At 33.0% G+C, this 27,885-nt stretch overlaps 2 protein-coding genes and 1 long non-coding RNA gene across 3 annotated transcripts in view; all 3 read left to right on the plus strand.

Annotated features, from left to right (window-relative positions):
- Positions 1 to 27,885, plus strand: part of LOC6051098 (ankyrin-3) — a 91,039-nt gene that overhangs the window by 19,512 nt on the left and 43,642 nt on the right. Inside the window, exon 3 of the mRNA XM_038259592.1 lies at positions 7,785 to 8,458. Coding sequence (XP_038115520.1) covers positions 7,964 to 8,458 — 495 coding nt within the window. The 5' untranslated portion in view covers positions 7,785 to 7,963. The remainder of the gene's footprint in view (positions 1 to 7,784; positions 8,459 to 27,885) is intronic.
- LOC6051097 lies at positions 6,148 to 6,645 on the plus strand. Its single transcript, XM_038259593.1, has 2 exons — positions 6,148 to 6,207; positions 6,288 to 6,645. The coding sequence occupies exons 1-2, from the start codon at positions 6,151 to 6,153 to the stop codon at positions 6,636 to 6,638; spliced, it is 408 nt and encodes a 135-aa protein (XP_038115521.1). The 5' UTR covers positions 6,148 to 6,150; the 3' UTR covers positions 6,639 to 6,645.
- LOC119768732 lies at positions 12,623 to 15,009 on the plus strand. Its single transcript, XR_005278196.1, has 3 exons — positions 12,623 to 12,739; positions 12,829 to 12,998; positions 14,995 to 15,009. It is a non-coding gene; the product is annotated as an uncharacterized LOC119768732 (long non-coding RNA).

Raw genomic sequence — 27,885 nt, forward strand, 5'->3', positions numbered from 1 at the left:
TAAATTTCCACAAAGCTTCAAAAATAAACAATGAAAAACCTAAAATTTTAGCAAAAATGGTGCAACAAAATACAAACCCGATGTTTGAATAATCTGGTTGTAAAAATAGTCAAAATTTGCTATACATAACATATTCTTAAAAATGGTACTAATTGTAACGGTAGTTTCAATAGTATTGACGATACTAAAATGTGTGTAAACAAGCAACTTGATCTTGATATTTTTATGGATTCATCGGAAAATTTCACATCTCATATCAAAAAATTGGCGATGTCGAACCGTACGTTTCCGCGCCGCGCACAATAACAGGAAAATGCCGAAATCGGAAAAAATCTACTTTTTGCCTTCCTCACGTTACTGAGGAAAGGCTATAAAATCACTCTAAAAATGAACTTCTCAATTAGACCTCCTAGACCCACCTTCATGTATACCTATCGACTCAGAATCAAATTCTGAGCAAATGTCTGTGTGTGTGGTGGGATGTTGATCAAAAAATGGTCACTCGATTATCTCGACATTGGCTGAACCGATTTTGTCCGTTTTGGCGTCATTCGATCCGTCTTGGGGTCCCATAAGTCGCTATTAAAAATCATGCAGTTTAGTTAACTACTTCAAAAGTTATGCTTAAAAAACGATTTTAAAAAAAGTCCGGAAGATTGTAAAAAGGGTGGTTTTTGTAAGAAAACCCGTCATGCTATACATTTTCAGAAAGGTATTTAAAAGACCTTTCCAACGCGTCCAAGACATTGAAGATCTGGCAAATCTATCAAAAGTTATAAGCACTTAAGTGTTATTTATACGCTTTTTGGAGGCCGGATCTCAGATATGTTGATGAAAACGTTGTCCGGATCTCTCATGCGACATATCGTTGGATAGGTATTCAAAAGACCTTTCCAACGCGTCCAAAACATTGAAGATCTGACAACCCTATCAAAAGTTATAAGCACTAAGGTGTTATTTACGCACTTTTTTTAGGCCGGATCTCAGATATTTTGATGAAAATGCTTTCCGGATCTTTCATGCAACCCATCGTTGAATAGGTATTCAAAAAACCTTTCCAACGCGACCAAAACATTGAAGATCTGACAACCCTATCAAAAGTTATATGCAATTATGTTTTACGCCGACTCGATTTGGAGGTTAAAAACCAACCACCTAAGGTTTGGATTAAGTAACGTTTTTCACTAAAACTGCGAAAACTTAATAATTTCAGCGATATTTTAATCACGAAAATTTTGGTACCCTAACATGTATAGGTCATCGCTGAAATTTTTAAGTTATCGCAGTTTTAGTGAAAAAAGTTTTTGAGCGTGGCTCGTGAAAAACACAGTTTTTATTTTCACTCGGAAACGTACGGTTCGACAACGCCAATTTTTTGTTATGTTGTGTGAAATTTTCCGAGGAATCCGATAAAAATATTTTCAGACATAAGCTCTTTGGTCCAGGCACGGTAAAAACGCCACTTTAACTTTTCATACGACTTTTTCAAATGTTAAGCTAAATTTTTGAAATTTCTTACTATTTTTCTCAAATAGCCAAACCGATCACATTTCTTTTGCGTCTAAGACAGCTGAAATCGGATGAAATGATATGATATGATTTTTTGAAAAAAGTGGTTTTTGCGAAAAATGACGAAAATTTTATTTTTCGAACCACCCTAGTACGATGTAGGTCACCCTAATGGCAAAAAAATACGGACCTAATTATTTTGGCCAAGGAACCCCCAGAAAAATTTTGAGCCCGATCGGAGAACTTTTTTTCGGTTTGGGCTCTTTTCAAATGGAATTGCGGTATTATTATACTTTTTAGCTCTTATCTTAAAAAAATGCATGGTTTATTTTGGCATCTAAAACCCTGTGAAAATCGAGACTTTATTCTTGAAAATGATGTCTCTTCTGGAACATCATTGTTGCGAAGCTTCCTAATTTTCAACCTAGCCAAAAAGTTTTATCAATTTTATGTTGTCAGTTTTGAATTGTTTTTTTTTTTTTATAAAAGTGCTGGACATGTTTGTCTTAATGTCTTTTGCTAAAAACAGTAAGCTGATATAAAGACCTCATTGATACGGTTAGTTCGGCCGAATTTTCAGATTTTTAGTCAAGATAATACAGACTTGAAGAACCCTCTACACGGCTCTTTTGAGGCTATCAGACCAGACCATTTGAGGTTATGTTGAAAATCACCCTTTTTTGTGGATGTCTAAATAGTTTTATCATCGTAACTTTTTAACAACTAAATGAAACTTTACAGTTTTCAATACCAAGCTGTAGTTATTTTTTCGATAAAAAATTATCTTGAGTAATTTTACTCAGATTGAACATAAGTAAATAAAACAAAATCTTACAGAGCGTGTTAAAAAAATAACAGATCATCGCTTGTGTGCTATTTTGTGATACATCCTATCTTTTTACATCAGACATGTCACAAGATAACACACAAGCCACGAAATAAAAACAACACTATTTTTAATGTATCAAAAAAAAAAAGAAAACTTCAACAAGATTGGTCACATCTGCATTCAATTTTCCGTTCAATGGAAAACCCCACCCTCTCAAATCATTAGCAATCACTCGCTTGATGATCGAACTTTAATGATTGCTTCGCGCACCAAATCCTTAATGGGCCCCATAAACCGCGATTTATTACACCAAAGAGCCGCCCCCCCCCCCCTGAACTCCCCACTTCCACCCTCCCTCACCGCCAAAACAGAACAGCGCAGCCTGTGCGAATATCAATTTCCATTGACTGGTGGGATTGGAGGTGGGTCAATCATCGCGGGTGCTGGAGTTGGGTTTGCTGTGAAACTTCGCCAAAAGTGTCATAAACGGTGCGGCCCACCACTCCGCTGGCTGGGTTGGGCTGATGTTTATATATTTACGCAACCCAGCTGGGCTGCAAGCCAAATGTTCTAGCCCGTTGTTTCAAACGGTTGTATTTTAAGTTTGTCATTCTTGCTTAAGCTTTTGCGTTTTACGACCTTCTTTTCAAGTTTCCACGAGAAACCCATACGATCGTTTCGAAACTCACCCAAGATTGATTGTAACATCGATGCCCGTTAGGCACTTTGACATCTCAATCAATTCCGGAAAATATCCTCTGGAGACATGACGACGGTGAGTTGATCGGATTACGGCGGGGTGTCAGTGCTGGCTCGTTGCCACCTCGGTCGTGGTGGGCAAAAAATGCTGTGGAATTTAAGCAAAAAAAAAGAATGTGTCAATTTCAAAATTATCATAATTTAATTAAACCCTAGTTGTCATGTTTATTGCTGTTAAAATGGGGTTGGAACATTTTGAAACTGGACAAATTAATTGAGTTCCGAGCATTTTGCACCTAAAGAGAAAAACTAACTAAATCCATCTATGTGGTTGGTGCCTTTCTCACTCCTTACAAATAGATCTTCACTTATCTCCAAAATCTTAGAATGTTTGGGAAGGTCTTTTGATTACCGTAAACCGGGGTGACTTTGATAGGATTTCATTTTGTTTTTGGAATATTTTCCAACAGGTAAAGTTTTTATCAAGATTATTATTTTTAAAACATGTACTGGGGTAGGCCACATAAAGTCCATGCACTATTTCTGAAAAAAGTTGTTTCAATAGTGTTTAGAAAAACAGTTACGGTAAAAATTCTTAGTTTAAATTCCGGGGTGACTTTGATAGTCATAGTTTTTCTTGTTGAAATCAGATTTAAGATGTTCAAACATTATTAGTACGTTAAATGTACCATCACTTAGGTAGCTGATATAGTTTTTAAGAAAAAAATCAATAATTAGTTAACTAAGTTTATAAATAAATTTTAGGTAAAATTGTTAAAAACTCGGATTTTTGTCTGATATTTGTTAAAACTAGTTTTGTTTATAAAATTATCGATTTATATTGCATTTTATACTGAATTCGAAGCACGAATCAAAAGTTTTCACATTTTACATGAAATTTGTTCAACTAAAATTGCCTATAAATCTGAAGATTTTTTTGAAATTGTGTTCCAAAAACACATATTATTTATTATTTACAAACTTATTTAACCTTCTCCTAGTGGAAAATTGTCCAAAGAATCCGAAAATGCATTCCGTTTTCCGATTCAAAATCATGTTCATTGAGAAAATTATGACACATTGGGAGTTTAAAATAATGACTTTCATCAATATTTTCTTAACTATAGTAAACTAACTTTTTAAACTTTTCAAAATTTTAAGAAAAGTTCTTTTTGAGGTACTTTCAACATTTCTCTACCACCATTCCGTACGTATTTTAATTGTACTGTTCATTTTGCGGAAAAATCGCAAACCTGTCAAAGTCACCCCGGCTATCAAAGTCACTCCGTTTTACGGTACCTATCCAATGATGGGTCGGATGATGGATTTGGATAAGTTTTCATACAGATAAGTGAGAGCCAGCTTCAAAAAAGTACATGAATATCACTTAAGTGGTCATAACATGAGACAGGGTTGCCAGATCTTTACTTGTTTGGACTCGTTTGTATGGATTTTTGATTACCTACTCAACGATATATAATATGATGATATTTGATACGATTTCTGGCTATTTATTGGACAACGGATTTACGGATTCATGCTAAAACATAATTGTATACATAACTTATGAACTTCATGAAATTCAATATAGTGTGGGACTCCGAATGCAACCGAAAAAACGAAGTTGACTTTATAGCTGTCGGCCACCATTGCTAGTACCAACCACTACACGGAGAAAAAAGAGTTCTCAAAATCGTGAACAAGCGTTCATGAAATTCGGAACCACGAACAAAGTGTTCAAATTTCATGGTACGTTTTTCAAAATCGTACCATGATATTTGAACATTTTGTTCGTGGTTCCGAATTTCATGAACGCTTTTTCACGATTTTGAGAACTCTTTTTTCTCCGTGTAGTGTCTTCATTTTAACTACAAAGACTTCGCCACCCTGGGTTCCTAAGTGTATGAAAGTATGGCACGGAGCGACGGCGCCGAATACCCATATTTACACAAAGAATTTTAGAGCGCCCGCCGCGGGATTCGAACCGACGACCTCTGGATTGTGAGTCCAGCGCGCGGTCCGATTGATCCACACGGGCGGGAGAATGCAACCTGTTTCACTAGGGTGAAATATGGTTGTATGGAAAAAAATAAAGTTGTTCAAATTTTGTGAGCACAGCTACTTTTCAGTTCTTTTTGGGGCCCTAAACAACTACCCAAAGTTTGAGAACGATTGGTTAAGTCCCCACTTTGCGCAAAGCGATTCAATTTTCCATATAAATTTGTATGGGGAAAACCATTTTTTTGGATTCTGATATTTTAAAAATCCACGTTTCACGCTATATTAAAACCGGATTCATATTCGGTTGCTCTGGAATGTGCTCTACAACTTTCCCCAAGAGAGTATGATGCTAACTTGCTCCTATAAAAAGATACAGCGTGTTCAAAACTCGTCTAAAACGTGTTTTTTGCTCTAAAATCACGTTTTAGACGAGTTTTGAGGACGATGTATCTTCTTTCAGAAGCAAGTTAGCACCAAACTCTCTTCGGGAAAGTTGTAGAGCACCTTCCAGAGCATCAGAATATGACATCACGTAAAACGTGGATTTTTTTAAATATCACAATTCCAAAATATATGGAAAACTGAATCGCTTTGCACAATGTGAGGACTTAACCAATCTTTCTCAAACTTTGAGGAGTTGTTTAGGACCCCTAAAGGAGCTGGAAAATTGCTGTGCTGGAAAATCGATTTTGTTATTACAACCTAATATTACACCACGGACGTGATTACACATCCAGACATGCGTTCAGTTTTCGATTCTGAGTCGATAGGTATACATAAAAGAGGGACTACGTGCTTTCTGTGGAATGTTCATTTTTAGAGCAGGATTACAGCCTTATTTAAGGGAGGAAGGTAAAATTTGGATCTGTTGCAGATCATCAATTAGCCTATCATGGAACCGTTTATTATTTTGAAATAAGTTTTAAGAAAGGAAACAATTAATAACTTAGGAGCTGATAAAAGATGACTGATTTTTTTCTCATGCATTATAAATGATGAGAAATGATGTATCGAATCGTATTATTCCCCTCAATAGGAAATATTACCTTGTGCGAGTATAAAAAGGCAAACAAAATGAAATCGTTTGTTAATCGAATGTACTCGCTTCCACTATGAACACTCTTCAAATCATTGCAGTTTTCTGTTTAGTGCTAGTGACTATTTCTGAAGTAAGTAACTAGAAAGATACGTGCATTTTTCCATGGCCTTGTTTTCAATTGCAATACCCTCTGTAAAATTTTATTTACAGGCCGAAATCACCGACAAAGAAAAAGCCTATGTTCATCGGTATTTTGTCGAATGTGAAGCAAGTTTGAATATGTCGTTAGGAGTTAACATCGAAAATCGCATGGAGCATGGCGAGCAAGTAGTCGGCGATGCTCAGTTTAAGAAATTCATATTCTGCTTCATGACAAGAACTGGTTTCGTAAAGCCCGATGGATCGTTCAACAAACAGGCATTCATTGACGTTCTGAAGGATGGATACGATCCGGCGGCAACAGATTCCATGGTTGACAAGTGCTACAATTATACGATCAAGTCCGTGGAGGAGCGAATTTATCAGCAATACAAATGTATGTTTGCGAATCATTTCTATTAGTTGATAACTAAAAACAGCATTTAATAAAGAAGTAACTGATACTATCGAACCTTCTCAAATGTTTAGAATTTTATTGGGGTCAGTCTCTATCAACTAGCGCGAAATCGGAACAAATTTGTTCCGTCCTTCTTCGAGTTTCTTTACATTTGTCCTAAGGAGAAATCTTGGTCCTTGAAGAGCATCCCAGTTTAATAGAGTAAGTCGTTGTTATTTAACGTCAGAGCTATTTGTTTTACTCAGGGATTGTGAAGTCGTTTATGATTTTCAAAGTAAGCAAACCGAATGAAATTACTTTTTATAAGATTGATAGCCGGGACCGTGGTGTAGGGATAAGCGTGGTTGCCTCTCACCCAGTCGGCCTGGGTTCGATCCCAGAAGGTCCCGGTGGCAAATTTTGAGACGAGATTTGTCTGACCACGCCTTCCGTCGGACGGGAAGTAAATGTTGGCCCCGGACTAACCATAAAAGGTTAGGTCGTTAGCTCAGTCCAGGTGTAGGAGTCGTCTCCCTGGGTCCTGTCTCGGTGGAGTCGCTGGTAGGCAGTTGGACTAACAATCCAAAGGTCGTCAGTTCGAATCCTGGGGTGGATGGAAGCTTAGGTGTAAAAAGAGGTTTGCAATTGCCTCAACAATCAAGCCTTCGGACACCTAGTTTCGAGTAGGAATCTCGTAATCGAGAACGCCAAGGCAATGCTGTAGAGCGAATAATTTGATTTTTTTTTGAAGATTGATGGCCAGATGAATAAAATGTTAATACTTAGGTACCTAACAAAATTAATGAGCTAATAAATGATGAAATTAATGAGTTAATAAAGGATGAATTATTATTCCCCCCCCCCCCCCCTAGTCGTAAGCGAGTATAAAAAGGTAAACAAGTTACAATCTTTTGTACATTTTGAATACACTGCGTCGTAGTTTTTTCTCTACTGCTTCTTATTAGTTGTAAAGTAAAAAACAAGAACAATTTTTTTTTTCGATAGCAATCATTTGTGTTCAAATTTATTTATTCCGGAATACTTCCTTAAACAATGCAATAAAGCCACTTTCCCCTTCTAAAAAGTGGGTTGAGTTGTATATAAAACAGCATAAATATTTGGTTGTTGACTCTCTATTCTAAGATGACTTTTTATATCTTCTCTACTTTTAGTTGATCATCGCTTAAAAAGTTGTTACACGTCGCTTTTAACGAGTTGTAGGATAAAACCAACCAAATATTAAATTTATACAAGTGTAAAGTTATCGTTGAATCCAGTTACCACAAAACAAAAAAATCAAATTAAGATCAATTCTGAAATAAGTAGTCAGTGCTAGGTGAGCCTCGTCGTCATGGCCCAGTTCGTGACGCACATCCAGCCGACGCTGATGGAGGCCTCCCAGGGGCACATGCCGCACCACCATGGCCACCAGGTGGGCATGCAGCACTCGTCCCATCTGCCCCACAGTGGCCACAATATGCCGTCCCCTCCGACGGGGCACCACCATCACTTGCACGGTCACGGGCACGGCCACCACGGGGCGATCGCGCGCAGTGCCAGCCGGGAGATTTCCAACGGCAAGTCCTCCAAGTCGCACCACTCATCGTCGGGCGGTGGCCACCATCACCAGCAGCAGCAGCAGCCCCTTTCGCCGAAACCGGCGGAATCTTCCCAGCAGCATCACCACCACCATGCCGGGGCGCATGAGCTGCAGCAGCAGTACCATCAGCAGTACAGCCATCAGCTGGCCCAGTATCAGCACCAGCACTACCAGCATGGGCACCAGCAGCATTTGGGTTCCGGTGGCAGTGCCGGAACGCACCACGGGCATCATCATTCCAGTTCGGTGAGTGAATCGAAATCTCAATTACAGTTTAGACATCTTATGAAGTATTCGAGGAGACTGGCATCAAACTATTTTTTTTTGCATTTTTTGACACAACGAGGCAGCATTGCGAGTATCTAAATTGATTGGTTACTATTTAAAATGAATGTCCTTTGTCATTCTGGTCATGTCTGTAACATAAATAGGGTTAGTGATTTTTCACGGCAAAAAATCGAAATTACACGGCATGCCAATTACAAAACATTGAAATTTCACGACAATTTCACAGTACTCTCAAACGTGCTTAAAATGAACGTTAAAATGTAAACTTTTAACAAAATTATTATCAGAAAAGAGTCCTAAAAGTTAGCAGTAGTTCTAGATACTAAATAAAACCCTCTGTCACAATTTATTTATTTGAAAAAGGAGTATTGGATTAATGTCGGGAAATTTTGCAGAATTTTCGTCAGTTGAATCCTAGATTATTTTTATTAGGTCTTACAAACAAATGTAAACATTGAGTGTATCCCGCTTACTCTAATGAACGTTGACTCAAGGTGTGAAAGGGATACACTCAATGTTAACATTTGTTTAAAGGACCCAATAAAAAAATCATGATGATCATATGATTCAGCTGTTTGAATTTTATTGAGATTTTATTAAATAAATTTGCCTATAAACCTCCAAAACGAAGCACGTCCTGAACCTCTAATTCATGAAAACTAGAATCATTAAAATAAGTGCAATAAAGATTTTTTTGCTTTCCCTAGTTTCATCAATAGGAAAATTTTAGTATTTAAATAAAGTTCAGGCAAAACTTGATTAAAAGCAGTTTTTACATTTATTGATAATGCAAAATGATTAACAAATATGATTTCAATATGTATTATTTTACTAATCAATTGAATTAAACACATTATTCATATTCATAATATTTAAACGTAATTTGTTCATCGTTGTTTAATATCGTTGATTAATTGAAATAAATTTACAAAAATGTAATAATAAAAAAGTTATTTTTGCGTTTTATTTCAAAGAAGTGTTGTTTTAAAATCTTTTTGGAATTTTGTGGAATAAAGAAACATGCATTTTAATGAATTTTCAATGAACAATATCTTCAAAAAATAATGGTAAATCTGATTTGAAAATCTTTTTTATTTGTAAACTGAATTAAAAATGCTTGTTAAAAATCTTTTAAAATGTTTGAATTAAAAATAAAGCTTAAATACACTGAGTAACGATTTATCAATTTAATATTTCAAATTTTGCGGCATTTCACGGTATTTCCCAAATTTCACGGCCAGGGGCGTGTTTAACGGATTACGCGGCTTCCGTGAATTCGCGAAAAATCACTAGCCCTAAACATAACCATCAAAAAATCAAAAAAAAAAATCAAACCATCCACATTAACGACTCCCGGGTCTTTTGTGGTCTCTATTGCAAGTTTCTGCTCGAACCTAGGAGTCCGAAGGCTTGAATGGGGAGAACACCCAAACCTCTTTTTACTCCAAGGAACCTTCCACCCCAGTGTTTGAACTGACGACCTTTGGATTGCGAGTCCAACCGCCGCCAGCGATTCCACCGGAGTAGGCTTGGTTTGGTGTGTTGTTTGTACTTATGGCATGGAGACACACCTGGAATGAAGTTCGGGAGCGATTTTCTTTTGCGTGTTTCGCCTCCTCTCTTTTTCGCGGGTGAAGAAAGTTCGCAAGCAAAACTGATTTTTTGCGATTATTCCATCTCTGGGTACGATAATTGTTGAATCCTCCGATCGATTTGGTAGCTTCAGCAAATGTTTAGGTTATGATTAGGATTTTCAGAAAAAAGGCTCATAAAAAAATGAACATGGATATTTTCTTTGGAGATAGTTTTTTTTTTTAATCTTGTATGACATCAAAAGTTACTGTGTTTCTTATTAATTTCAGCTCAAAAGTGTAAAAAGTGAATCTACCAGTGTTGCAAATGAGTCATTAAAAGGCTACCAATTGATTATCTCTGCACCAAAAACATCTTAGAGTATAGCGACCTATAAAAAATCAAAATCACAAAATTTCATACTTCAGAAAATTTACTAAATACACTCAAAAGATTATTTTCAATCACTCCTGAAAGTTTCATGAAGATATTTCGTGACTAAACTGGGTAATAGACGAACTGTCAAAGTTTGTGAACGTTTTTTTTATAAACACCGAGTTGATTTACGGGTGCCACTATATCTCGAGATGAGATGGACCAGATTTTTTTTAAATTTGTGGTGAAGACTACCAAGACATATCCCGTGTGCATGACGAAGCCCGATTTTGAAATCAATAATGTGTGATGAGAAATGTTTCTAAGAGTGAAAAAAGTTGCTTACTATTTTTTTACGTTGACAGAATGCGTAACTTGATTTCCGAATGATCCCCACTGCTCCTCACTAATACAACTGAACTACAGCTGTAAACATAAACAAAGTAGAAGGCTTTATTCAAGCTCAAGCGTGACATATTTTTTGCTGTTGAAGTGACTCGTTTTGAAACATTTTGGATCTGATAATACATATTAGAGTTTTCGCTGAAAAATTAAGTTCTTCGTGCTTTTTTGTAGACTAAACGATGGGTGATTAAAAGAGTCCTTCCTTGTTTTTAACGTGATGAAATATTGCGTCAGAAGTGGGGGAATTTCGTGAATCAGAAGAGCAACCGGATGGAAATTAAGAGATTATGTATTTTTGAAGCGCTGTGATAATACAGGAGTAAGATTATTCAATGTTATTTGACAGGTGCCATTCACAGTTACTGATAATTCGTCTTAAACGATTTGTAAACATAGGTTTTGAGTGAGAAATAGCGCCAAATTGTCACACGTAGCACTAAGGTGGCTTGAGACATCTAGAATCTCAAGGGCCTCAGTGGTACAATTGGCAGTGCGTCTCAGTACTAATGAGGAGGTTGCGGGTTCAAGTCCCGCCTGGAGCCCGGTGATTTTTTTCGCTTCGTGGATCAGTTGGATACCAACAGTCGTCGTTTCTTTCGAATGTCGTCCCTAAAGTAAAAATCGGAGACATGTCGTTAGTGTCGATACAAAACAATAATAAAAATCCATTGCAGTAATGCGAACCGTTCCGAGCAAGAAACGGGAGCCCATGCCTCGAAAGGGATAACAAGCAGCAAACTCCGCTGTGATCTTCCTGGATGAAGCCATAGTCTCACTCTTCCTGCTCAGCGGCATTCGCCAGAAAGAGACGACGATGATGACGATACCGACTGAACACAAAGCGATCTAAGTCTACTGTTCTCAGGCTGGAAAAGATACCAATTTGTCACACGTAGCACTAAGGTGGCTTGAGACATCTAGAATCTCAAGGGCCTCAGTGGTACAATTGGCAGTGCGTCTCAGTACTAATGAGGAGGTTGCGGGTTCAAGTCCCGCCTGGAGCCCGGTGATTTTTTTTTTCGCTTCGTGGATCAGTTGGATACCAACAGTCGTCGTTTCTTCCGAATGTCGTCCCTAAAGTAAAAATCGGAGATATGTCGTTAGTGTCGATACAAAACAATAATAAGTTATTATTACATTCGAATGAGTTGTTCCTGAGAAAAATAAGGACACATTTAGTGACACTGAGAAAAACAAAATTATTATAACATTTAAACTTTAGAGGCTGTATTGCAGCAACCAGCAGTTCGATCAACAAAGTCTTCTAAGAAAAAATGTAGTTGAAAAAAGTAAAAATAAAAACAGGATTGAAGATTTTTGCTACCTTAAGATCTGACAACTATGTTTAAAGACTCTCGCGCGAACGAAGTCTTAGGGTGGATTTCCATGGATTTTTCGATGACCGACATCGAAAGCGGCTTTCGATGCTCGTGGTCAAATTTGGTCGAAAACTCATATTTTTCGACCAAGTTAAGTGGTAAAATAGTTTAGATTGATTGTTCATGGCAGTACGAACAATAAAAACAAATACTAATTGCCGGAAAGCCCCGAAAATGTGATTTTCCGACTTTTGATTTTCGATGCACGAGCATCGTCCCTGTTTGAAAAATGTCGCACGTCGTACGAGTTGTCGCACGGTTTTGATTTTACCGTTTCGATATCGATTGGTCGAAACGACGACAAACGTACGACAAACACTCGACATGCCCGACGTTGTTTTTTCCATCGATTTACCTTCAATTCGACGTCGATTATCGTCGACGCAAACAGTTTGACCGACGACGTTTGACAGTTCTCTTCAGTTGAACTTGTTCGGACTTGATTGCAACCGAGTCGAACAAATTGTTGTTGGTTTTAGGCTTTGGGAGGATTTTGGCCAGTTTAAAGGTAAGTTGTGTTCTAGATTGAATTACTTTTCTGCCGGAAAGTTCCGGCCGGAGTGGGCGACAACCGAATCAAATTGTCTTGTATTCCAGATTGCGGTCTTCGTGGCGGTATAGGAGGAAGAGGAGGACGGGAAATATGGATTACTCGGCGAGCCATTCCGGAAGACGGGACGGGAAGGAACCAGTTTGCGATCGAGGAAGCCGTTAGTGTTTGGTGTTTTACTTTCCACGGGAGGTTGCCTCCATATCTAATGGAACTGGTGAGTCATGTTTTAGAAACGATGGAGAAGGTGTGCTGGGAGTGCGATTGGACGATCGAAATTAAAAATTAGATGAACATCACAAATTCTTAACTTTTTAATCCAAAAAACGAAACTATTGGCACTACGCCCCCCGGGGCATGGCCTTCCTCTAACGTGGGATTTCTGCTCCAGCGCCTCTGAAGAGACAGGAGAAACCGGGACCGACGTTTTACTTCACCATCCGATAGAAGCTCAGAGGATAAGGCGGGAATCGAACCCGCGTCTCATAGCATCATCGGGATCGGCAGCCGAAGCCGCTACCCCTGCGCCACGAGACCGCAGGGGTAGCGCTTAAATGCTTAAATGCTTAATGCTTAAAAAACTTCAACGCTGATTTGATTTGATAATTGTAAAATTAAATTATAAAGTTTTTCATTCTTAATTTAAAATTCTAGCATTCCAGAACTTAAGAATGCAAGAAATTGAAAATTCTAAATTCATTTAATTTCTTGATATTGTGCAAATTGTTAATATTCTTAAATTATACAATTCATTAATTTAAAATTCTCAAAGTCTTCAAATGTTAAAAAAATAAACTCTAAAATATGAAAATTTTAAAATTGACAATAATTTAAATATTAAAATTCCCTAATTCTTAAATACAAAATTTTTCAATTCATAAATACTAAAAATCTAACATTATAAAGTTCATAAATTCCCAAAACGTTAGTCGCACGAGTTGAAATTTTGAATTCTAAAATTCTAAAAATTATATGTTCTAAAATTACAAAATTGTAAATTCTAAAAATGCTAAAATTCAAATAATTTATATTTTTAAATAAAAATTATCAAAAATTCTATTTGTTATAAATTCTACGCATTTTAAAAATTAGTAAGTTTCTTAAAATTCTAAAAATTAAAAAAATCTCTTTTTTTGCACATCTTAAATTTTTGATAATTTTAAATAAAACAAATTTAAAAAATTCTAAACATTAACAAAAAATCAAAAAAAAAAATACAAAAATTTTACAAAATATATTTTTTAAATTTTAAAAATGTTTAAGTTTTTATTTCTTTTAAATATTTTAAACTTTTAAAAACTCTTTTAAAAAAATCTAAAAATTCTTAAATTTTAAGATTGGAATAATTTAAAATCTATTAACTTATGAATTTTTTTTTGGTCTAATGAAAAATAGGAGTTAAAAATATCACGAATTGAAGTAAATGATTTTGGTATTGAGGTGCTCTCCAATTTTAATATTCAGAAAATTAGAATTTTAGAATTTTAGAATTTTAGAATTTTAGAATTTTAGAATTTTAGAATTTTAGAATTTTAGAATTTTCGAATTTTCGAATTTTCGAATTTTAGAATTTTAGAATTTTAGAATTTTAGAATTTTAGAATTTTAGAATTTTAGAATTTTAGAATTTTAGAATTTTAGAATTTTAGAATTTTAGAATTTTAGAATTTTAGAATTTTAGAATTTTAGAATTTTAGAATTTTAGAATTTTAGAATTTTAGAATTTTAGAATTTTAGAATTTTAGAATTTTAGAATTTTAGAATTTTAGAATTTTAGAATTTTAGAATTTTAGAATTTTAGAATTTTAGAATTTGATGATGAGATGATGATGCTGAAATTTGTAAACGTTTGATCATTAAATATTTTTAGAATTCTCAAATTTGGTACAATTTTTAAATAATAATAATATTGTCGGATTTTTTAATTATTTGCAGTAATTTGAGTTTTATACGTTTTTAAAATTAAATTTTTAAGATGTCTTCAATTAGAATTCTTTTAAAAAACCAATGCGCCATGGGTTTTCTATGTACATAGGACATTTTGTAAAAGTAAGCGAGAATAAATAAATTTAGTTTTTCTTTTATAGTTACAAAATATTTGAATATTACATATTTGAAATTGTATTGTTTTGAAATTTTATTATTATTATTATTGAATTCTGAATTTAATTTAGAAAATTCTTGCCAATTGTTGATTGATGTTATATTTTTCAGGCAACAAACATATTCTGATCTGATCCTACCGGAAACCATGCGTCCCCGTGTGGTACCGCGTGGCTTCCGTAAACCCAAGGAAGCAGCCTCTCGTACTCCGGTAAACATCAATCCGTCGGAGGTTCAAGATCGTCGCCAAGGTGTCGCATCCGGGTTTTGATCAGCGCGTCGAGGAGCAAAAGTCCAACACGGCCAAGATGCTGCCACGGCCGCCTCCAACATCCAAGCCGGAAGCTGCGGTCAAGGCAAATCCCGAAGGAAGCAAAGTTGGAGAAGAATCGGCGATCCGCAAGTGAAATTAAGTGAAAAAGTAAATATTTTTTTGAAATTTTGACAGTTGAAATAAAAAAAAAAAACAATAAAAACAAAACAACAGTTTTTTTCAACTGCAACATAACCTAAAAATCCGAAATGACAGCACACGACAATAGCACGACATTCTAAATAACAAAACCGTGCGACGTCGGTCGAATGTCGTACGACAATGTCGTACAATTTCGATCATCGATCGCACGACAAATACGACATTTTGGTGCAAAAACGTATGACATTCGCGCGAAAGTCGCACGACATTGTCGAGCGACGTCGTACAATTGCACGGACGACAAACGACAGACGTCTGACGGACTTTTCAGTCAGGGGTAAGATGACCGACATCGAAAGCATAGTCACTACCATGCTTTGCTAAAATGTCAGTGCATCGTAGTTCGATGCCTGTCCTGACAGCCATATTGCTGCCGCGACACCATGGACACAAACCAAATAACGCTGTGAAATATTTCCGTGAATATTTCAAGCAGGCAAGCGTTTCAAGCGTTGTGTGGCAAACACATGAGATTTTTCCGATGCCAAAATGGCAACAATGGAATCGGCTGATGTTGATGTCGACAAAGTTTTGAAAAGAGGCGATAGGCTACCTCAAATTATTTTAAAGTGGGTTTTTACGTTTTCAAATAACAAGAAAGAATTTTGATTTTATTTCACAGCATGAAATGTATGTAATTCAAGGAAAATGTTGATTGCCATCTATGATACGAGTGATTCCCATAAACATAAAACATTTTTAGACAGTACGCTAGATCAAAGTGTGTACGGTTTACCATGCACGAAAAGTTGAAAACATGGAAAAATAGAAAATAAAGCAATAAAGCAATAAAGAAATAAAGAAAAAAAAAAGGAATAAAGAAATAAAGAAATAAAGAAATAAAGAAATAAAGAAATAAAGAAATAAAGAAATTAAGAAATTAAGAAATTAAGAAATTAAGAAATTAAGAAATTAAGAAATTAAGAAATTAAGAAATTAAGAAATTAAGAAATTAAGAAATTAAGAAATTAAGAAATTAAGAAATTAAGAAATTAAGAAATTAAGAAATTAAGAAATTAAGAAATTAAGAAATTAAGAAATTAAGAAATTAAGAAATTAAGAAATTAAGAAATTAAGAAATTAAGAAATTAAGAAATTAAGAAATTAAGAAATTAAGAAATTAAGAAATTAAGAAATTAAGAAATTAAGAAATTAAGAAATTAAGAAATTAAGAAATTAAGAAATTAAGAAATTAAGAAATTAAGAAATTAAGAAATTAAGAAATTAAGAAATTAAGAAATTAAGAAATTAAGAAATTAAGAAATTAAGAAATTAAGAAATTAAGAAATTAAGAAATTAAGAAATTAAGAAATTAAGAAATTAAGAAATTAAGAAATTAAGAAATTAAGAAATTAAGAAATTAAGAAATTAAGAAATTAAGAAATTAAGAAATTAAGAAATTAAGAAATTAAGAAATTAAGAAATTAAGAAATTAAGAAATTAAGAAATTAAGAAATTAAGAAATTAAGAAATTAAGAAATTAAGAAATTAAGAAATTAAGAAATTAAGAAATTAAGAAATTAAGAAATTAAGAAATTAAGAAATTAAGAAATTAAGAAATTAAGAAATTAAGAAATTAAGAAATTAAGAAATTAAGAAATTAAGAAATTAAGAAATTAAGAAATTAAGAAATTAAGAAATTAAGAAATTAAGAAATTAAGAAATTAAGAAATTAAGAAATTAAGAAATTAAGAAATTAAGAAATTAAGAAATTAAGAAATTAAGAAATTAAGAAATTAAGAAATTAAGAAATTAAGAAATTAAGAAATTAAGAAATTAAGAAATTAAGAAATTAAGAAATTAAGAAATTAAGAAATTAAGAAATTAAGAAATTAAGAAATTAAGAAATTAAGAAATTAAGAAATTAAGAAATTAAGAAATTAAGAAATTAAGAAATTAAGAAATTAAGAAATTAAGAAATTAAGAAATTAAGAAATTAAGAAATTAAGAAATTAAGAAATTAAGAAATTAAGAAATTAAGAAATTAAGAAATTAAGAAATTAAGAAATTAAGAAATTAAGAAATTAAGAAATTAAGAAATTAAGAAATTAAGAAATTAAGAAATTAAGAAATTAAGAAATTAAGAAATTAAGAAATTAAGAAATTAAGAAATTAAGAAATTAAGAAATTAAGAAATTAAGAAATTAAGAAATTAAGAAATTAAGAAATTAAGAAATTAAGAAATTAAGAAATTAAGAAATTAAGAAATTAAGAAATTAAGAAATTAAGAAATTAAGAAATTAAGAAATTGAGAAATTAAGAAATTAAGAAATTAAGAAATTAAGAAATTAAGAAATTAAGAAATTAAGAAATTAAGAAATTAAGAAATTAAGAAATTAAGGAATTAAGAAATTAAGAAATTAAGGAATTTAGAAATTAAGAAATTAAGAAATTAAGAAAAAATGTCAGAATTTTTCAAATTCTAAATTTCTTAATTTCATGATTTCAGAATTTCAGAATTTCTGAATTTCTGAATTTCTGAATTTCTGAATTTCTGAATTTCTGAATTTCTGAATTTCTGAATTTCTGAATTTCTGAATTTCTGAATTTTTGAATTTCTAAATATCTGAATTTCTGAATTTCTGAATTTCTGAATTTCTGAATTTCTGAATTTCTGAATTTCTGAATTTCTGAATTTCTGAATTTCTGAATTTCTGAATTTCTGAATTTCTGAATTTCTGAATTTCTGAATTTCTGAATTTCTGAATTTTTGAATTTCTAAATATCTGAATTTCTGAATTTCTGAATTTCTGAATTTCTGAATTTCTGAATTTCTGAATTTCTGAATTTTTGAATTTCGAAATATCTGAATTTCTGAATTTCTGAATTTCTGAATTTCTGAATTTCTGAATTTCTGAATTTCTGAATTTCTGAATTTCTGAATTTCTGTATTTCTGAATTTCTGAATTTCTGAATTTCTGAATTTCTGAATTTCTGAATTTCTGAATTTTTGAATTTCTAAATAACTGAATTTCTGAATTTCTGAATTTCTGAATTTCTGAATTTTTGAATTTCTAAATATCTGAATTTCTGAATTTCTGAATTTCTGAATTTCTGAATTTCTGAATTTCTGAATTTCTGAATTTTTGAATTTCTAAATATCTGAATTTCTGAATTTCTGAATTTCTGAATTTCTGAATTTCTGAATTTCTGAATTTCTGAATTTCTGAATTTCTGAATTTCTGAATTTCTGAATTTCTGTATTTCTGAATTTCTGAATTTCTGAATTTCTGAATTTCTGAATTTCTGAATTTCTGAATTTCTGAATTTCTGAATTTCTGAATTTCTGAATTTCTGAATTTCTGAATTTCTGAATTTTTGAATTTCTAAATAACTGAATTTCTGAATTTCTGAATTTCTGAATTTCTGAATTTCTGAATTTCTGAATTTCTGAATTTTTGAATTTCTAAATATCTGAATTTCTGAATTTCTGAATTTCTGAATTTCTGAATTTCTGAATTTCTGAATTTCTGAATTTCTGAATTTCTGAATTTCTGAATTTCTGAATTTCTGAATTTCTGAATTTCTGAATTTCTGAATTTCTGAATTTCTGAATTTCTGAATTTCTGAATTTCTGAATTTCTAAATTTCTGAATTTCAACTCACCCCATGTTTGTACAGTTGACTCTATGGCTGTCAATTTTCTCAATATCAATATGGCTCCATCTATCAATTATTTTTCAGTCCCTTCAAATAGCATACTTTGATTTTTCGATCTATAATTAGATACTTCCCGTTCTCGCCGGTCTTATTTTGGTCTATTTTGTCGTGCTCTACTTAATGCTGCCAAACATTATTAATATTAATATTATTTTGTTCTATACGGAAATATATTTTGAATGGTTCTAAATTAAAAGTTCCCCTGCATTTGTCCAAATTTTTTATCTTTGGTTTTTCCGTGCACGTGTTGCTTTGTGTTGACGTTTCCCCAAGCGTTTCTCTCCCATTTTCTACCGTTCCTTCTTGAAACGCTTGCGGGAAAAATGGCGGTCTGCCCGTTATTTAGGTTTGAGTCATAGCTAAGTCATAACGCCATCCAAGAGCATCGTAAAAATTTCGATGCTCGTGCTTACGATGTCGTTGCATGATCCATGAAAATCCAGCCTTACAGTAAAAAATACAAAATTATCCGTAGTAACAGTTCAATAGGGCGAATCTGCGTTTGTAAACAAGCAGTCTATCCCCCTCTTACTTTAAGTGAACTGTCACTTGAGCGAAAGGGATAGACTGCTTGTTTTCAAATGCAGATTCGCCCTATTGAAATGTTACTACGGATATGTTTATGACTCCGGAAGCGGCGATTCTTCGTAACAACAGATTCCAAAAACCAAAGAATCGCATTTCAACTTTAAGTCACATAACATTCCACTCAAATGGCACTGCAGTTGATATTCACGTCACGTACCCCATTCCAGGAACATTTTCCATTGCGCAAGCATAAATACAGTGCTTGTACCGACCATTTCGCCAAGAATTCGTCCCATTTTCGAACCTCTACCACATCGTCGCCATCGTGCTAACTTGTCGTACGTGCATTTTGGGCCAAATTGGGTTAACAGTCAAGACCCGAAGAAAAAAATTTCCCTGTACAACCCGAAGCCTGCAAAATGCGTTACAGTAAATTTTCGCAGACTTGGGAAATATGCAAAATAGCACCAAACTTCAATGTTTTATAGTGTTTTGGAATCGTCAGAATGTCTACTTTAAGGAAAAAATATGCAAATTAGTGGATTTTTGGGCGGGGCTCGGGGGGGAGGGGGTAAACGAAAAAATATCCGAGCAAAATGCGTTACAGTAAATATGTAAAATTTATATCTTATGCAAAACATGACCAAAACTCAAAGTTTTATAGTGCTTTGGAAAGGTCTTCACATGAACTTTATGTTAAAAATATAAAAAGATTACGTTTTCCATAAAGTTTTACTAAAAAAGTTAAGTAAACATTTATTGTTCTATATACTAATATCAGTAAGAGAATAAAAACATGACTTTTCATTAGAAACATAATCATGCGACATATCTAACTTCTCCAAATTTCATGAATAGTCATTCTGCAACAAAATTGAACCGATTCAGCTGAACCGGTTCACCCAACCGGTTCAATAGTTGTACCGGTTGAACATTTCTGGCACAAAATCTATCATGCGACATGTCTAACTCTTTCAAATTGCCTGAAAAGTCATTTTGTAGCAAAATTGAACCGATTCAGCTGAACCGGTTCATCCAACCGATTCAATAGTTGTACCGGTTGAACATTTCTGGCACAAAATGTAGCATGCGACATATCTAACTCTTTCAAATTGACTGAAAAGTCATTTTGTAACAAAATTGAACCGATTCAGCTGAACCGGTTCATCCAACCGATTCAATAGTTGTACCGGTTGAACATTTCTGGCACAAAATGTAGCATGCGACATATCTAACTCTTTCAAATTGCCTGAAAAGTCATTATGTAGCAACATTGAACCGATTCAGCTGAACCGGTTCACCCAACCGGTTCGATAGTTGTACCGGTTGAACATTTCTGGCACAAAATGTAGCATGTGACATATCTAACTCTTTCAAATTGCCTGAAAAGTCATTTTGTAACCAAATTGAACCGATTCAGCTGAACCGGTTCGATGGTTGTACCGGTTGAACATTTCTGGCACAAAATGTTGCATGTGACATATCTAACTCTTTCAAATTGCCTGAAAAGTCATTTTATATCCAAATTGAACCGATTCAGTTGAACCGGTTCATCCAACCGGTTCAATAGTTGTACCGGTTGAACATTTCTGGCACAAAATGTAGCATGCGACATATCTAACTCTTTCAAATTGCCTGAAAAGTCATTCTGTAACAAAATTGAACCGATTCGGCTGAACCGGTTCATCTTACCGGTGGAAAAGTTATGCTTCCTTAAATTCTTTAATTTTTTTTTATATTCTGTATATTCTCTAAATTCTTAAAATTCTTAAAATTCTTAAAATTCTTAAAATTCTTAAAATTCTTAAAATTCTTAAAATTCTTAAAATTCTTAAAATTCTTAAAATTCTTAAAATTCTTAAAATTCTTAAAATTCTTAAAATTCTTAAAATTCTTAAAATTCTTAAAATTCTTAAAATTTTAAAATTCTTAAAATTCTTAAAATTCTTAAAATTTTAAAATTTTAAAATTCTTAAAATTCTTAAAATTTTAAAATTTTAAAATTCTTAAAATTTTAAAATTTTAAAATTTTAAAATTCTTAAAATTTAAAATTCTTAAAATTCTTAAAATTCTTAAAATTCTTAAAATTCTTAAAATTCTTAAAATTCTTAAAATTCTTAAAATTCTTAAAATTCTTAAAATTCTTAAAATTCTTAAAATTCTTAAAATTCTTAAAATTCTTAAAATTCTTAAAATTCTTAAAATTCTTAAAAATCTAAAAAATAATTTTTAAATTCTTAAAATTCTTAAAATTCTTAAAATTCTTAAAATTCTTAAAATTCTTAAAATTCGTAAAATTCGTTGAATTCTTTAAATTCTTTAAATTCTTTAAATTCTTTAAATTCTTTAAATTCTTTAAATTCTTTAAATTCTTTAAATTCTTTAAATTCTTTAAATTCTTTAAATTCTTTAAATTCTTTAAATTCTTTAAATTCTTTAAATTCTTTAAATTCTTTAAATTCTTTAAATTCTTTCAATTCTTTAGATTCTTTAAATTCTTTAAATTCTTTAAATTCTTTAAATTCTACAAAATTCTTTAAATTCTTTAAATTCTTTAAATTCTTTAAATTCTTTAAATTCTTTAAATTCTTTAAATTCTTTAAATTCTTTAAATTCTTTAAATTCTTTAAATTCTTTAAATTCTTTAAATTCTTTAAATTCTTTAAATTCTTTAAATTCTTTAAATTCTTTAAATTCTTTAAATTCTTTAAATTCTTTAAATTCTTTAAATTCTTTAAATTCTTTAAATTCTTTAAATTCTTTAAATTCTTTAAATTCTTTAAATTCTTTAAATTCTTTAAATTCTTTAAATTCTTTAAATTCTTTAAATTCTTTAAATTCTTTAAATTCTTTAAATTCGTTAAATTCTTTAAATTCTTTAAATTCTTTAAATTCTTTAAATTCTTTAAGTTCTTTAAATTCTTTAAATTCTTTAAATTCTTTAAATTCTTTAAATTCTTTAAGTTCTTTAAATTCTTTAAATTCTTTAAATTCTTTAAATTCTTTAAATTCTTTAAATTCTTTAAATTCTTTAAATTCTTTAAATTCTTTAAATTCTTTAAATTCTTTAAATTCTTTAAATTCATTAAATTCTTTAAATTCTTTAAATTCTTTAAATTCTTTAAATTCTTTAAATTCTTTAAATTCTTTAAATTCTTTAAATTCTTTAAATTCTTTAAATTCTTTAAATTCTTTAAATTCTTTAAATTCTTTAAATTCTTTAAATTCTTTAAATTCTTTAAATTCTTTAAATTCTTTAAATTCTTTAAATTCTTTAAATTCTTTAAATTCTTTAAATTCTTTAAATTCTACAAAATTCTTTAAATTCTTTAAATTCTTTAAATTCTTTAAATTCTTTAAAATCTTGATTTATTTTAAATTCTTAAAATTCTTTGAATTCTTTAAATTCTTTAAATTCTTTAAGATTTTAGAGAATATAAAGAATTTAAAAAAATTAAAGAATTTAAGGAAGCATAACTTTTCAACCGGTTAGATGAACCGCTTCAGCTGAATCGGTTCAATTTTGTTACAGAATGACTTTTCAGGCAATTTGAAAGAGTTAGATATGTCGCATGCTACATTTTGTGCCAGAAATGTTCAACCGGTACAACTATTGAACCGGTTGGATGAACCGGTTCAGCTGAATCGGTTCAATTTTGCTACAAAATGACTTTTCAGGCAATTTGAAAGAGTTAGACATGTCGCATGATAGATTTTGTGCCAGAAATGTTCAACCGGTACAACTATTGAACCGGTTGAGTGAACCGGTTCAGCTGAATCGGTTCAATTTTGTTGCTGAATGACTATTCATGAAATTTGGAGAAGTTAGATATGTCGATTATGTTTCTAATGAAAAGTCATGTTTTTATTCTCTTACTGATATTAGTATATAGAACAATAAATGTTTACTTAGCTTTTTTAGTAAAACTTTATGGCAAACGTAGTCTTTTTATATTTTTAACATAAAGTTCATGTGAAGACCTTTCCAAAGCACTATAAAACTTTGAGTTTTGGTCATGTTTTGCATAAGATATAAATTTTACAAATTTACTGTAACGCATTTTGCTCGGATATTTTTTCGTTCACCCCCTCCCCCCCGAGCCCCGCCCAAAAATCCACTAATTTGCATATTTTTTCCTTAAAGTAGACATTCTGACGATTCCAAAACACTATAAAACATTGAAGTTTGGTGCTATTTTGCATATTTCCCAAGCCTGCGAAAATTTACTGTAACGCATTTTGCAGGCTTCGGGTTTTGACTGTTAAGAACGCCATTTTGTGCAGCTCACAATGCCTCACCTTTTGACCTTCACAGATCCCCAAAATTCGATTTCAATCCTGAGATATTCAACAAAAACCGAAAAAACTCCGTGCATTTTTGTCACTTTACATATGAAAGTAGTTTCAATCTTGTCGTGCTATCTTGTCACTCCATGAAAATTGATGCAAGTGCGACAAAAGGCCAAAGGGATTTCAGGCCAGAAAATTCAGGATGCGTTTGTCGTACGTACAAGCTAGACTACCGTTAACATTTGTAATTATAACTCGGGACTCCAGCAACCAAATTCAACCAAACTTTGGGACAATGCACAGAATGGTGAGCCAAACAAAACGTGTTTGTTATTGTTTACATTGCGTGCTCTCGTTTTTGAATATTCAAGGTCAAACATTAAAACGCGTTTTTCTCGGAACGTCAAAATGGCGGGTGCGACAAGATAGCACGACGACGTCGACATGCTGATGACCTTCGTCCTGTTCTGATTGCGCACAAAGTTCGCGAAACGTTCTGTAATGTTGCAAAAGTAGGTAGCTTGGTCGCAGGCGGGCAGAATAAAAAGCTATTAAAAAGTTTCGTCCAGATTTATGACTGTTTAGATCATCACGGTTCTCCGTCGGACTCCGGGTGTACGCGTTCTAAGGCGGAAGGCTCTCGGAAGTGCTCAGCGCAGCGCTATGTATGCAAATTCAGCGGAAAAAGGATTGCGCTACTTGAGTTTTACACAGCGCACCACACCCGGGACCTTTCCTTCAAGGATCGTGGCAAATGTAGGTTACAGCAGAGGCGGGAAAAGTTAAGAGTTACCTTTGTGCGGAGGACGATCTTGCACAGGAAAAATAAAACCAATTGTTTTGTTAAATTTTCAGTTAATAAAACATTTACAAATTATGCCTACATTTGGCAATTTTAAACTTTTGTGAAAATGTTACCATTTTTTTCAGTAGTGCCTTGCCACGTGTGCTCCAACTCAGCACCAGAGTGAGTGAGCTAGTACATGGTACTTGCACAGGATAAGGTAATTGAAAGCCGACACGATGTGCTTTCTTGCCGGGCCCGGCTTGCTGGCTTGAATTTTAATTGGTTTTGTATGGTACGCTTTCATTACGTAATTGCTGCACTGTGGAGTGAAAACTTGTGTAATTGTGTTTCTTTAATGTGTGACCTCTCTGACGGGATTGCTTGATTGAAGGGAGAACCAACCATTAAGTTGCTATGACTAAACTTTCAAATTTTCAGAAATCACAATTCAATTTTCAAACTGTTTGGTGAACTTGTGACGAATAGCATTTTCAGAACTCGCAATAAAATATGAATTTAAAATTTAAATAGACGTTCGTAACAATATTGAATAACCTCTCTCTATTTATGACAATTATTAGAATTAATCAGAATGTGTAATACACATTTCCTGGAAATTCAAAATTTAAATAAACTTCAGATGTATCTTTTACACTTGCTGGTTTCCCTGAGCTCCATGAATAAATCATCATTGGCAAACTGATATTTGCAAGCATTTTGCTGTTGCAATAAAAACTCCTACAACTGGACCGCCACTGACTGCTGTATATATCAGAATTAAGGATTGATTTACGGTGTATGCGATAGCAAAAAAAAAAAAACCAGAATAAAATATAGTTCACTCCACCTACCCGGAATCGGCATAATAACTCCCACGGCCGTTACAATTTCGACTGCCAAATTGGCACAAAACTCTTCGGTGTGGACCAAAAGCTGGCACAATTTCCTCCTGCAACTCACCAATAAAACAGCAAATCATCACTGTGCGGAAACCGCCTAGGGCACCGGCCAAGAACTTCCCATTTACGAGATGAAGATGGCAACACTGCAGCAGCAGCAGCAGCAGAGGACTTGCAAGTCGTCGCAGTGTCGCCGTCCGTGATGTTTGCGAACGTGATAAAGTTTTAGTGCAAGTTTTAGCGCTGCTTTTGTTGGCAGCAGAGAAGACCATCGTTGTGGGAGTACAAAAAAAAAAATGGCGGATGCATCTACCTAGCAGGCTTGCAGCACTGCCGTTTGGTGTGGGCACTTAAGAGAAGTTTTGATTATGGTTGCGAATTTGTTGAAAGTATTGCGTATTGCTTATATTGGGCTTCAAAGGACTTGACTTAAGACTTAATCAAACATATTGAAGAACTGGTGAGACTTTCAAAATATTTGAATACTTTAGTTGATTAAGTGGATTTATTATAATTATTTTAATTTCTCTTCTATTAACAAACCTTTCACCATCGGGAAAGATAAAACTTTTCTCAAGAAAGCTTCCAGTATGCACAGTTTTATGACAGTGGAAGGACCAACGACCGACAGCTACGAAATTACACGGAACCCATTAGGAAAATTAGTACACACTCACAAACGAAACCCAATTCACAGAAGGTCGAAAGACGCCATAAATCGTTTTCCTGGAAAGTAATTTTGATTTATAGAATCAATACCGGAGGACCTTTCCGATGGCAGCCCTGATTGCGGTCAATTTATTCAAAAATTCACCTTTCAAACACACCACTCCTTCGCAGCGTCCATCCAAGCTGGAAAATGTCAGATAATTTGCATTTTCAGCCCGTTTCGATCGATTTATATTTTCCGCATGAGCACCGTTGAGCGCCGCGGCGTTCCGGGTCAGTGCGCCGCGGAAGTCAAGACGCGTGAAGAAAAACAAGCGACTCGGGAATGTCCGGCCGTTGATCAACCGCTGTGACAACCATGGAACTGCGAGGTTGTGTGTTGTTGCAAATCAACCAACAAGCCAGAATTGTTTTTTTGAACCTCTGACCTACTGTTGAAAGCTTAAGTTTCAAGAATTTAAAAGGAACGACCTGGTCCATTTTCCTCAACTCTTTTTTTTTAGTGAAAAAAGCTTTTCAACCTGCCAGACGTTATTTAAGATTATGTCATCCTCTTTCGTAATCACTTTTCACTTTGTAAAGTAGGGAAATTGAGCAAAGTTGGACCTAATCTACACTAGAAATTATCATTGAAACTTTAACTTATTTCATTGAAAATCATGTTTTATCAATAGAGCAGTTCTCTAAGATTTCGGTCATTTGATTTTTTTTTGTATTTTATAATCCGACTGAAACTTTTTTGGGGCCTTCGGTATGCCCAAAAAAGCCATTTTGCATAATTAGTTTGTTCATATAATTTTCCATACAAATTTTGTAGTCCATACATAAATGTTGTATGAAAATTCAAAAATCTGTATCTTTTGAAGGAATTTTTTGATCGATTTGGTGCCTTCAGCAAAGTTGTAGGTATGGATATGGACAACACTGGAAAAAAATGATACACGGTAAAAAAAATTGGTGATATTTTATTTAACTTTTGGTCACTTAAACTTGATTTTCAAAAAAACACTATTTTTATTTTTTGATATGTTTAAGTGAACATCAAATGCCAACTTTTCAGAAATTTCCAGGTTGTGCAAAAAATCTTTGACCGAGTTATAGTTTTTTTAATCAATACTGATTTTTTCAATAAATCGAAATATTGGTCGCAAAAACTTATCAACTTCATTTTTCGATGTAAAATTAAAAAGTACTTTAATGAAATTTTGATAAAGTGTACCGTTTTCAAGTTAAATCCATTTTTAGGTGACTTTTTTGAAAATAGTCGAAGTTTTTCATTTTTTTAAATTAGTGCACATGTTTGCCCACTTTTGATTTTTTTTTGAAAAGCTGAGAATTCTCTATATTTTGCTTTTTTGAACTTTGTTGATACGACCCTTAGTTACTGAGATATTGCCATGCAAAGGTTTAAGATGATAAATAAATTAATTACTAAACAACCCATTATTTTCTAATGTCGCTATCTCAGCAACTAATGGTCCGATTTACAATGTTAAAATATGAAACAATCGTGAAATTTTCCGATCTTTTCGAAAAAAAAAATATTATAAAAATTTTTAAATCAAGACTAACATTTCTTTCGAAGGTTATTTTTGCATTTTTTTCCTTCTCTGTCCAATTCGTTCTCCTTAGTAAGAGTAAACTCTCTCCCCATTAAGAACAAATCAGCTGTTGAAAGGTAGTCCATATCTCA

The sequence above is a fragment of the Culex quinquefasciatus genome, chromosome 3 (assembly GCF_015732765.1).
Source record: "Culex quinquefasciatus strain JHB chromosome 3, VPISU_Cqui_1.0_pri_paternal, whole genome shotgun sequence".
Taxonomy (NCBI): Eukaryota; Metazoa; Arthropoda; class Insecta; order Diptera; family Culicidae; genus Culex; species Culex quinquefasciatus.

What these genes read in the sequence shown, in the direction of transcription:
- LOC6051097 (XM_038259593.1), top strand. Translation starts at nt 6,151, where the DNA reads ATGAACACTCTTCAAATCATTGCAGTTTTCTGTTTAGTGCTAGTGACT. An exon ending in TGCTAGTGACTATTTCTGAA is followed by an intron (nt 6,208 to 6,287) that starts GTAAGTAACTAG and finishes TTTTATTTACAG; the next exon opens with GCCGAAATCACCGACAAAGA.